General features: G+C 33.0%; 2 protein-coding genes across 2 annotated transcripts; both read left to right on the top strand.

Annotated features, from left to right (window-relative positions):
- Positions 3607-4184, top strand: LOC110269386 (histone deacetylase HDT1-like). Its single transcript, XM_021117177.1, has 3 exons — positions 3607-3673; positions 3793-3869; positions 3942-4184. The coding sequence occupies exons 1-3, from the start codon at positions 3607-3609 to the stop codon at positions 4167-4169; spliced, it is 372 nt and encodes a 123-aa protein (XP_020972836.1). The 3' UTR covers positions 4170-4184.
- On the top strand, positions 4308-5619 carry LOC110269385 (histone deacetylase HDT1-like; the record flags this gene model as incomplete). The annotated part of the gene is made up of 6 exons (XM_021117176.1): positions 4308-4359; positions 4452-4493; positions 4577-4749; positions 4884-4943; positions 5040-5133; positions 5280-5619. Coding segments are annotated over 6 exons (558 nt in total), but the record flags the coding sequence as incomplete, so codon positions are not given.

Raw genomic sequence — 13246 nt, 5'->3', positions numbered from 1 at the left:
TTTGTTGTTGTTGTTGTTGTTGTTTCAATAGTAATAGTTTTTTTTTATATTTAGTGGGTACACGTATCTTTTAGACCAACAGCTTCGATGGGTTTGGACGATATTGAGCTTGCAATTGCAGCATACTTGTATGGTGATCTATTGGTAGATAAGTAAGTAAATTTAATAGGCATATCGTTTTTTAACGGCGTTGTGAATTTTTTTAGTTATTTTTATTTGCGTTAATTTATCTTTGGCAGCGATGAGGAGGATATAGTGTTTTCAGATCATACAGCTTACAACGATGTATTCAGGAGTTTGATGCCAGGCAAGCCAATTGTTTCTCTTATGCTAGACTTAGTAGCAGATATAATGAAGATAGAGTTGACCAGAGAAAGTGGTTATTGGTTTTTACCTACAGTTTTTGTGGTAAGCATATCAGAGAAATAACACTAAAATAATGTTGGTATTTGTTATTTTTATTGCACATATAAACAAGTGGCAAAAATAAAGCAGTTGTCAGAGAAGACAAAAATAGATCCCAGCTGTCTGCCGTCTTGCATCACAGATATTTATTTGGGCAAAGTGGACTGCTTAAAAAGAGTAAGAATTGTTGCATACACCATATAACAACTTAATGCTTGTTATTCAAGAAGTTTATATCATTTTTAAATTCAAAATAGCAAATATGGGTATGAAATAAATTTAATAACTAAAATGAATTTCTCTTGATTAGGTGTTTATCCCTGTATCTGAGACTATTGACGAAGGTCATCAATATTGGTACCTCGTAGTGATCAATTGTGTTAAAGGACAAATCATTTTGCTAGACCTATTGCCCACTGAGAAACAGTTCAAGCGAAAGAGGACAGCCTTGAAATTAGTAACCATATTTTATGTTTTTTTGTTAATTATCTAGATATATGACTAAAAAACCAAATTCTGACATAGACTTAAACAGGCCATTTTTTTAGACGAAGTATTAGAAGACCGTTCATTCTATGACTTTGAGACTACTCCGAATCTGAATTCTTCACAATTTGAATTAGAAGAACCGGAGGGCCTTCCCACCCTCGAACATGGATTGTAAGATAATATTAGCAGTAGTTATTAGTATGAAAGTTATGCATTATATAGTACTCTAATATATCTTGCTCGATATTTAGGAATGACGCGGGTGTGTGGGTTGCAAGTTGGATGATAGCTTGTTTTGAAGATGATCATTTTAATATAAAGGTAATATTATACATTATTTTTTTTCTCATTCTTTCTTTGATATTTAGGTAGTTAAGCATTATGTGTAAATATTAATGTTTTATTAGGTTGATGATGGGAATCGAATGAAGATTGTAGTCTCACTCGTGTCGAAGAATCATAACATGATCGCGTATAGGGTCAAAAGAAAAGCCTCTGAAAATCTTAGAAAGCTGTATAATAATCACCATCTTGATTATTATGAATTCCCGGAAGATTAGATTTATAACATTCCCTTTTTGTTTTTTTTGTGGGCATATAAACCTTCCAGTGATTATTTTTTTGTTATTTTGTTTACGTTTGAGTCCGTATTTGTTTGCCGGATTATTTAATGTCTCCATTTGACTAGAGATATAAGAAGCATTATTTTTAAAGGTGGGTTTTCTTGACCATCATTATTACTTCTATGTTTTATGATTTTTCTGCTAGTGGTGCTTATTATTATGCCATTTTGATATTATGATTGATTTGATCATAATTAGATGGATTCAGAATCATACATGTTACCTAATATTAGTATCTTTGATATATGAATTGAGCTCTGTTGGGATTTGCAGTGAAGATTTTTTCTTTTACTTTTGTTTTATCTTATTTATTTATTAGCTCTTTGGGATATTTCTTTGCATTTTGATCATCCCCTCTTGATGCAGGAGTTCTAGTGCAACTCTGGTTTTCCCTTTTTTTCTGGGGTTTGAAGTGGAAGTGGGAGTTCGGGTGATTTGGATTATACCCGAGAGAAGGGGCTAGTTGATTTAGTTTTTGCTTAAATAATTAAAAGTTCATTTATGCTCAACTTTGAAGATGCTGCCTGATCAGAGAAAAAAGGTACTTACTCAGCTCATATGTGTATTTAGATTCACATGTATGTATCTTAATATGTTTTGGATTGGTTTTGACTTTAGAAAAGTCACATAATGCTATTGATATGTTTCTTTTCTTGGAGTTTTGCGATTGATGTGAATGTGAATGAGATTGGATATTTTTCTTATAGATCTATGTACTTATATAGTGATATTATTGCTAATTGTTAATGAATTGAACTTAACTTTTTTTCTTATTATACATCACAAAGATTGTAATGAAGTCAAACTAATTTCCATTCTAAGATTCGAACTAGCCCTGCTTGAGCATTTCCTTTGGATGGTAAATGACTAGTTTTGTTTATCAGTTTATAAGAGTTTGATGAAGCTAATCTGGTTTAAATTCTACTGATGTAATTCAACTTGTGAAATGCCTTTTATTCTGTAGCCTAAACCCCTGAAGAATTTGAATGGATCAATCTGTCAAATTTGTGGTGAAACTGTTGGATTAACAGACATCGGCGATGTCTTTGTTGCTTGCAATGTGTGTGCATTTCCAGTTTGTTGTCCTTGTTATGAATACGAGCAAAAGGATATACCAGTGTTGCCTCCAGTGCAAGACTAGATACAAAAGGGACAAAGGTAGTTTACTTTGTGCGTATGTGTTTTCTTTTTTACTGTTTTGGACTCTGAAGAACCTTTGTCTTAACTTTGAATTGAACTGAAAGAATCATCTTTGGATTTCAGGGAGTCCTCAAGTAGATGGAGATGAAGATGTGGATGATGTTGATGATTTGGTGAATGAGTTAAGTTATGGCCAAGGAAAGAGTCCCAATAATGCAATCTCTCAGAGTAGAGTATCATAAATTCATAACTCTTAATTCCATTGATAAATTCTTGGTTTCTGATTGATTATGTCACTCATGGAAGGTCTAGGCGCAGCATGGAATGTTGCTAATGTGACAAAAGGATCAACTGGGGTGATATTTGGTCTCGGAACTGCTGGCCTTTCTGTAAGTGCAGGGAACAACTCTGTCTGTCTTAACTTTTTAGTTCTCAATTGATTACTAATTATCATTTCCAAATTATAAGATAATTTATGAATTCTCATTTAATTAGGTTGCATAAGGTGCAAGACTAAGGGGAGTATCTCGAATAATTGGCGTGGATAAGAATCCATAGAAGTGTGAAAAAAGGTGCCAAAATCAGTCCTGAAATCGATCTGAATATTGTTTTTTCACCTAGAACAATTCTTGGTTCATTATTTGTTATTGTGTTTGTTGTTGCCGCAGCAAAAGCTTTTGGATTTACAGTAGTTGTTGACCCGAGTTCCTACCAAGAACCTATTGCTCAGGTTGTTGTTTATCTCATCTGAAAATATCCAATTTGACCTTTCAGATAATATATATATGGTCATATATCATATCAAATAGCTGCGGTTAGGTTAAGACTTACATGTTTGTGAAACAAGTTTATTTGTAACAATCGTTTATGTGTTGAAAATTTTCAAGTTATTAAGCGCATTACTGATGGCGGAGCAGATTTTTCTTTCGAATGTGTAGGCGACACTGACATGATAACCACTGCATTGCAGTCCTGTTGTGATGTAATACTCATTGTAGCCAAAACTCTCCTTCAATGTTTTGTGCTATGATTTTACTTCAAAGCCAACCAAAATTCATTTATAAACTCTCATAGTTGAAACATTTTATGTTTATGGCACTGTAATCTTTGTTCTAATTTGAATAAAATAAAATAGGTGTTGAGGTTAAGCCAGGGGATTGCGTTAAAATAGATGAGTTGGAAGTAGCTAATGTCTACATCCACATCTCTCAGGTTCGCTTCTTTTCATGCTTATTGTTTTCTCGTGTTTTTTGGAATAAATCTTCTAAGTGTTTCCCCTCTAAGGTTGCGCTGGGAGAGGCCTCAAAGAATGAGAAATCTAAGGAACCTGTGGTTGTCTACCTCAAAGTTGGAGTGCAGAAGCTTGTTTTGGGAACTTTGAACAGGGAGGAAATCCCCCAAATACCCTTGGATTTGGTTCTCGACCAAGAGGCTAAGCTTTCCCACACTTGCCAGAGTGCCAGTGTCTATTTCTGTGGATATAGGGCTAATCGATATCCTTTACACCACTAGTATATGTTAATTTATTCGTTGATTTTGAATTAGTCTTGGTCCCCTGTCATTAGAAAATTTTGAATATGAAAAGTGCAAGTTTCAATTATGTGTGTTGTTACTTGTGAATGTTTTTTCCTTGACTTTTGATGTGTTCCCTGTGGCACTGATGAGAACGCACCTGGTAATTTTGGTTCTGATGACTATTCAGGTATGGCACAGACCTATCTCGTAAATTTGATGAATTGTTATTGATTTATGATTCACTTGCTCAAACATTGTTGCGTTGTTTGATTTGTACAGAGAGTGATGAGGTAGAGGCTGCATTGAATCTCAAAGATAATGGTTGATAGTTCTGCTAAATCCAAAACGTACTATTTACTTGTGCATTCTATAATGTGAGTAACTAATTATTAATCTTCATTCAGGAAAAGTTGAAACCAAGTCTGAAAAGGTAAAGATTGATGAACCAAAAAAGGATGTGAGTGGTGCCCCAGCAAAGAAAGTCAATGTTGTTGTTCCAAAGAAAGATGAAGAGGACGAGGACTCTGATGATGATGATGACGATGAGTCTGATGATGAGGATGAATCTGGAAGTGAGGTAACACAATGAGTTTGTTATCTACTCTCTGTTGCAATTACTTTTTAATTTTATTTGAAACTTAATGGAAAAATAAAAGCACTGCGCTTCTTTTCAAGTATTAATTTTGTGGAAACCTTTATTGATAATTGTAGATGGATGCTGATAGTGATGAGGACGGGAGTGATGAAGATGAAAAGACACCTGTGAAGAAGGTAACATTACTGTGTGGTCCTGTTTCCTCGTATATTGTCTTGTGTATTATTATTATTTGATATTAAAAACTAAATGCATTGCTTTATGTCTTGAAGGTCGACCAGGGCAAGAAGAGACCAAATGTGTCTGCAACAAAAACTCCAGTTCCTGCTGCTAAGAAAGCTAAGAATGTAACTCCTGAAAAGTTTGGTGAGACTATTAGCTATCTTTACAATTCAATATTGCATAACTTCGTAGTGTTGTTGAGGAAAATAGTCGATATTGCAACATGTCATGCATGCTCACTTGATAGCATTCCAAGTGCACCATCATATTTAATGTACTTTGTGTTGTAGGTGGCAAGAAAATTGCACATGCACTAACCCCTCACCCCGTGAAGAAAGGTGGAAATCCGAACAGCGCAGGGAAGTTCCAGTCACCTAAAACTGGTTCACAGCAGAGGAAAAAAGGTGGAAAGAAGGGTGGTCGTTGATCATGAAGTTTCTAATATGTACTAATTTTTGCTTTTATTGCATTGTAATATCGTAATCGGTGTAATGGTTAGGAGGTTTACTAAATTTTGTTTGCTAGAGGTGGCTACAAGTTCGATAAGTTGAGTTCTCAGAAATTTTGTTGGACAACTATTTTGTATTAGTTGAGTTAAAATATATTAATTATCTTTATTATTCAAATCTGAGCTACTCTCTAATGCTGAGAACGTCCATGGCACCACTTGTTTTGACTATTTTCTGTATGTCAGGTTACTTTTTACCCTTGATTTTCATAACGCAAACTACATGATTTCTATTTGTTTTCTTGGTATTTCTAAAGACATTGTTAAGGCTATTTTATGTATTGAACAATCAAAGATGCTTGCTGTGTCAGGATCAAAACTTCGTTTTAAATTTGAGCGTTAATGCTCTAATTGGGATTTGGGAACTCATCCTTCGTTGTTTAAAACGATATGAACTTGAGTCTCCGCTCATTTGCAAACGATATTTTGGGGATCGTATGGTCATGAACCCAATTATACACCATTCAACTCCAATATTCCGAATACTCAAACTAAACTATGCAACAATGGCTAAATTCATATTTACCTAATTACGTTCATTGTCTTCCTTTGGTTCCCTCCTTCAATATCCTAGTTTTTTTTTCCCTTAAAATCTTTTCGTTTTGTAAACCACTCACATGGACTAATCTTCATGCATGGATGGGACTTGACCTTGCATTGAATCATCATCACCATCATTAACGAATGGCACATAAACTCGCAAACTCTTCCTAAACTTGCGAGTTTAACCTAGTTTGACTGAGTCTACTCAATCTAGTTTATATCCAAGTTAACTGAATTCCACCACCTAATACAAGTACAAGTTTATAAATTAACTTGCTGAGTTTGACAACAATGCCTCTCTACCAATGCAAAAACAAATAAAAGGGAAGCTAATCATACATTTTAACCATCCACGGTAATTTACAGTCACAACATAACGAAATAATTAAAGTTCGAAATCAGCCTCCAATTGAACTCTGAACCATATATATACCCTAATAAGCTAGGAAAATAAAAAGCCATTTGAAATAGCCTGCCATTACAAGAAACCAACATGCCAGTAACGGCTTCACCCGAGATTGCTTGTTGAAAAGATCACCAAACCAGGAACCTGCAGCGCACTACAAGAACGTGTACACAATTCCACGGTAAAATTGCATTAAATCAATGGTTCGGTTCATAGAAGGAAGGATACCCTGAACTTGCAAAACTTGTAAATAATGTAAGAAAGTGACTTTTTAGAGAAAAATAAAGCTTTATAGAATACAAAACCCATACAGAACCATTGAATTGGTCGTTCACTAGCCCTTCATGTATGATGGAGATCAGTCCCTGACTGTAAAACAAAAGAATTCATGCACACATGCAAATCAACCATAATAACAAGCATACATGATCAACTGAATGGTAAAACTAATAACCGATCCCTTGTAAAAAAGATATTCAGGTTGAAAGAAAGAAAGGAATCTGGTTTTGTAATGAAAGGGTTTTAAAAAATAAAGAAGATATATCTTTAACATGACAAAGTATGTTTCCATTTTATACTAACAAGATCCAAGGCTTAACAAAAACTTGCGTTTGTTGGGAGATGGGACTGAGGGGTGTCTGCTTAATTCTTGTGAATATGGATTAGGAAAGTAACTCTAAGTAAATTGGACAAAATGAACCAAAACGAAATAATTGAGATTTGAGACAAAGGTAAAAACAAAAAGGGGGCCAATAATTTGCGACAATCTTGGACAGAGTGTATGAAAATTTGTAGGAACACAAGGGAAACAGGAAATGTTTACACATCATTACCTATAGAGCTACTGAGAACATACAAGCAGTGTAAACAAGAAATAGGGGCTCCCTATGCAACAAAAAGAAATTGTCACTTTAGGTAGCCTAATAGAAAATTTCATATTAGTTGGAACCTTCTGAATATGGTATTGAACCTCAAGAATTTATCCTAATGCGGAAAATCTTGTATTGTTTTGTCAAAGTTGTGTGCAATGCAATGAAAACTACTGCTAGAAGAAAATCAGCAATATGTGCTTTTAAGATCTCAACTCATCATGTGAATGCTACATAATTGTTGGAAATTAAGATATAATCAATTCATTCTTGGAACATACATATTCTTTTGAGTCCCGCTAGGGAGACAATGGACTATTTGTACAATGTATACAATGGGCTATTGATTTACAAAATGAACATCCCCATACTATCTAGAATAACCATCCGAATACTGGGGATAATAAATATCTTCCCAAAAGCTTAAACTGATTTTGGGGTTCACCAAGGATTGAACTCTTAACCTTTCGGATCTAGCACTCTAATACCATGTCATGATACCACTCACCCCAAAAGCTTCAGCTGATGGAAAAAGGTAACACTAATGATTATATCTCTAATACTGCCTAAACCTCTATTGTACACATTGTACAAATATTCCATTGGCTCCTCATACTTTTTCTATTCTTTTTGTTCTATTATTTATTACCATTCATGCTTGGTCCATGTTAGATTATTTTTCTCTTATGCAGGTTGGAAGTAGAACTAATTGAAGAAATTGTCAACTGTTTAGACAAGGATGCAACCTAAATTGCCAACATTTAGGGATGGATTGGTTGGAATTGATAAGAAGATAGAAGACATGAACTCACTTTTAAGACCAAATGTAAAGGATGTTCGCTTTATAGGCATATGGGGCATGGGAGGCATAGGAAAGACAACTCTTGCTAAAGTCTTGTATATGAAAATTCGAAGAAAATTCGAAATTAGTTGCACCCTTGAAACGAGATCCAATTGAAGAGAACTTTGAAGATTTTGAAGATTCCGATGGGGAAGGGGGAACATATATTTTCTCAAAAAATAGAAAAAATAAGAATTCAACAATTTGCCAAAATTAACAACAAGAATTCAACAATTTGTCAAAATTAACAACTAATATCAAATCACATAAATCAAACCTGAAGGTTGTGGTAGGCTTAGAGAAGGGGGGTTGAATCTATGCCCTCCTTTTAAGTTGCTGTTATTACCCTTTTAAAATGAACTTTCAATACAGGTTCTGTCAGCAGCAGAAATTTATGAGACAATTTATTTTTGTCTCATGAATATCAGAAAACAGAACTCAGCAGAGAAGAGAAAAGCTAACACCAGCATGTATCCTGGTTCGGTTGCCTTGTGCTATGCAACCTACATCCAGTCTCCTCCACAAATATGGAAGAATTTCACTATAGTTAACAGTATTACATACACCAATTTCACAGGATTGACCCAATCCTTTCACACTCAAGTTCTAACCTAACTTGACATTGGCTATGCTAATACCTAACTATTCCTCTTAGTGCTAACCCAACTAAGAAAAGGATACCTTACAGGTACAAGATAAAAGACACTTAACCAACCTAAAGAAATCAGAAAATAATTCTAGGCTTTTCTCTTAAGTGTATCTCTCAGCCTTTTTCCACTCATGGCTTTTTCTTAAGATTTCTCACAATGCCTTTTCTCTCAAGAAATTACAGAAAGATAAACTTAGAAAAGTACATTACAATTAGTAAAACATGAAGGAGATTGACTTCATCAGCAGCCTCTTTGCTATGTGCAAAACCAGATTCGCAAACCTCAGATTCAATTCTTCAGTATTGGCCGAATGCTTCTTTGAAAGAAAGCATTATCCAAGTAGAGGAACTTCTTAACATAACACTGTTCTCACACTCTGGTTTTCTCTCCTTGCTTTCTGAATGAGCAGCAAGCTTCTTTTATCTCCTTGCATGTTGCTTGGTTCTTCTTCCAAGGTCAACACCTTGAGCCTTGAGCTTCACCAACCCACAGAATCACTTTTTCACCTTAATCCTCAGAGTAGAAACTTTCCTTCTGACTTCTTCATATTGACCGAAAGCCATAAAGCAGTAACCATAGAAATCTTCCCATGGTCAACTTGATCTTAGCCATCTAGAAACTACTTGGTCCCCAAGTATCGTTTAAGACCGTAGATACACAGCAGGGAAGAACAGAAATCCTCTTTCCCCGAGTTGAGGAAATGAGGAAAAGATTTACCTATAACCTAAGCTTGATTTGATTTGGATTTGTTGAGATGACTTCTGCCTTTCAAGCTTAGTTTCTCTTTCTTGCTTCTTTGGTGACTATCTTGGTGAAGAAGCTCTTTTTCTCTTTCTCTTTCTTACTTTTTTGAAGCTGATTTGACTTGGTCAGAGAGAGATGAACGTTGCTCTTGGTTAAGCAAAAGAGAGAGATTTGCTTTTTCTGAAACCAGATCGGGCTTGGATCGAGTATTGGTAAGCATGGCCCGATTTGATTTCTTTGGCTTCTTTCTTTGCTTTTCCTTGGGCTCTTAATTTAGCTTTCAGCCCAATATCCTTGCTGATTGCTTTCTATTCCATTTGGGCTATTAACATTTGGCCTGCAACAATAAACAATTAGTTAACAAGAAAATATAAATAATCAACACTAATTATTTATTTTGCCCAAAAATAATGTTTGTCATCACTAATTGATTTAGTTAATTTCTTAACTCAACAAAACCAAATTACCCTAATTACAAAAATCACACCAATGCTATAATAATTCAAATCACAGAAATCATAGGGAGGGAATTACCGAAAGGGAGAGGCTGACAACAGTGATGAAGAATGAGGAAGACGGCAAAGAAGACGGCGACGAAGACGGAACCAAGAGGAAGGCAGCCTCTCTGGAACGAGGAGGAAGGCGACGCTCTCTGGAACGCACAAGATGGCGATGCTCTGTGACGCGACGATGACCTCGATTGCGAGACAAGAGAGGAGAGAGGGAGAGATCTTGCGTGCGACGCACAGTGAGACAGATGAGAGAGATCGAGCAAAGAGAGACAGAGAGAGAGGATAGATAGAGGAGAGAAGAAGATGAAGAATACTGAAACCTTTAGAGGCGTGAATGAGAGGGTTTCTGAACCCAGATGAAGAACAATTTTGGTTTTTTGTTTTTTTAATATGTTTAACACAGATGAAGAACAATTTTGATTTTTTATTTTTTTAATATGTTTTTATTTTGTTGTTTCAATTATTTGAAACTATAAAATTAGGATTAATTGAATTCTAAAATTTGATTAATTTAAAAAGGTATTTTTGTCTAATCAAATAAAGGAAAGATGTTTAAGTCTTTTTATAAAATTAAATAAATAAATATTTTTTATTTTTATTTAATTAAAAAAGTGTTTTAGTAAAAGTGGTGATATACTATATATTTAAAAAAAAAAATTAAATACTGACGTGAAAAATAAATTTCACATATCTTATTGTTATTTGTCTATATTTTAAACGTATCGATACATATGAATTTATCATCGTCCCGTAGTAAATACCATAATCTAAATACAACCTGAATCAAAATTTAGGTAATCACATATATAATTTTTCGTAATAAAATAACATTTTTGGGTTATTTACTAAACCCAAAATTTAGGTTATTATAAGTCGCTGTTTCATAACCTGCAACACAAATTAAAAGTCAGACACTACCTTCTGATAATAAGTCCAATTTTTCTACTCTGTTTAATTACTATAATCAAGTAAGAATATGAATATGTGAATCCATTGACCAAGCTGCCGTATACAGATCATACTTAATGAATAGTTTAATTAAGTGTACCTTATTCTTAGAGTCCAAGAAGTGCAACTATTTTTACCTGCTGTCGGTTGGAGTGGAAACAATAACTACTCAAATATTCAACATCAACACCTCTATAAATAAACTAAAGCTAAGTCTCTCTGCTTTTGGATTCAATAGTGCCACTGCCCACTTGTTTGCAGCATATCGCTATGAACAACAAGGTATAGCATATCATAGCCTGAGCTGAAACAAATTAAATGTAACTAAGTATTTGAAACAAAATGGTTTATTAAACTACTCTATATGCACATTGTGAACAAAATTAATAAAAGGTTAGCTCTAGCTACCAGCCTACCACCATGAATATAACGTTCAATCATAATGTTAGCATTGCATTTTAAAACATTACTAACCATTAATAATTAAGTTAAGACAAAAATTTAGTAACCAAAAAGTTTTAGCCATATTTAGCCAAAATTTTTAAAAATTTACTTTATTTATATAACATTAAATGACTTTAACTGACTTTAATTTTTATTTTCTTTAATTCATTTATTACCGTATTCCAGGCAATAGAAAACGTGAAAGCCTTGTTTAATACTTTTATTATTGTTTTTTTTTTTTTTTTACCAAAGATAGGAGACTCGAACTCGCAACTTCTTAATTGAGTATGGGGAGACTATGCAATTTGAGCTATAACTCATTGGCAACAAGGATCATGAATTGAAGATAGTATAACACAGAATCCAAAAATCACAACTCTAGTTCAATTACAAGTACAATTGGGATAGGCCAAGGAAATTTTTAAGAAGTTGCCTTTATCATTGTAAATAGCATGATATTTGAATTCGACCTTAACACGGTACCTATGTCAGAAGGAGTTGAAGAATAATTTGAACAATAGACGAACTCACCCAATGAAATTATTGCCAGCCAACCAATTTTTGAGAATATAGAAAACTACACTAGCTTTCATGAGGTATGGTAATACACTGATATAATTATTTTTGTGTTTTTATGTGCATTTATAATTATATTGTACTAACTAAGTTCATACACATAATATTCATAAGTTCATATACATAACATTTATAATTACATACAACTAACATCTAAAAATTAAATTCATGTTTATTAGATATTACATCCATATACATATCATTTTTTAGTTATTGCATAAGTAACTATCAAGTTAACACAAATATTTTAAATTTTATCATAATTGAATTTGAAAAAATGTCAACTTCTTAAATTAATTTATTTAATTGATAAATTTACTCATAACATCCATAAATTTGTACACATAACATCCATAATTTTGTGCTCATAATATTCATAATTTTATACCTATGATGTCTATAATTAATAAATTTTTATAATTAATATTACCAAATTTTAAACTATACATTTTATTGTATTCTTTAAATTATCTCATATGTGCACTAATAAATCATAATTTTAATTATTTTAATATTTTTATTTAATATTCATATGTATGCTTATTTATTGTTTTAATATAACAAGTTAATAATTATTTTTAAAAAATTATTTTTTAATTTTTGTTTATATTTTATATTTTATTTTTTATTTTTTATTTTCTAATAGTCCATATATAAAATATGAGTTGTATAGTAAAAGTTGTTAAAATTTTTTAATTTAACCTCCATAATTTCTGCAGAGAAACTGCATTTTAATGAGTAATAATGTGATTGAAGAATGTTAGGGATTTGATTTGGGAGAAGCTGAAACTAATTTTAGAAAGAACATTAATGACTCCAACTACGCAAAATAAAGGTGGATGATAAGAAGAGTAAATAATAAAGAGGTGTATATCACTCGCTTATCAAAAGAATGAGAATTTTTACGTAATATTTTTATATTGTAATTACTCTTTGGCTACCTAGCACTACTCTTAAGTTAATATAGATAAGAGTGTATATAGGTCGAGATGATTTGAAAATAGAAAAACGAAAACCGTACCAATGGAGTTTAATTGATTGGATTTGGATTAAGTAAGAGACTTTTTTATGAGTAGATTCAAATTAATCCGAATCGATTAAATCTAAGTTGGATTGGTTCTGATAATTGGATATCAATTAAAAATAAAATATGAAATTTTTTTTGAAAAAATATATAAAAAATAATGCAAATTTGTAGTAGTGAAAAAAAAATAGA

The sequence above is a fragment of the Arachis ipaensis genome, chromosome B03 (genome assembly GCF_000816755.2).
Source record: "Arachis ipaensis cultivar K30076 chromosome B03, Araip1.1, whole genome shotgun sequence".
Taxonomy (NCBI): Eukaryota; Viridiplantae; Streptophyta; class Magnoliopsida; order Fabales; family Fabaceae; genus Arachis; species Arachis ipaensis.
This window is presented reverse-complemented; position numbering and strand designations above follow the sequence as displayed.

Coding starts and splice junctions, on each gene's coding strand:
- LOC110269386 (XM_021117177.1), top strand. CDS start 3,607: ATGATAACCACTGCATTGCAGTCCTGTTGTGATGTAATACTCATTGTA. Junction 3,674..3,792: donor AGCCAAAACTCTCCTTCAAT/GTTTTGTGCTAT, acceptor AAAATAAAATAG/GTGTTGAGGTTAAGCCAGGG. Junction 3,870..3,941: donor TCTACATCCACATCTCTCAG/GTTCGCTTCTTT, acceptor TTCCCCTCTAAG/GTTGCGCTGGGAGAGGCCTC.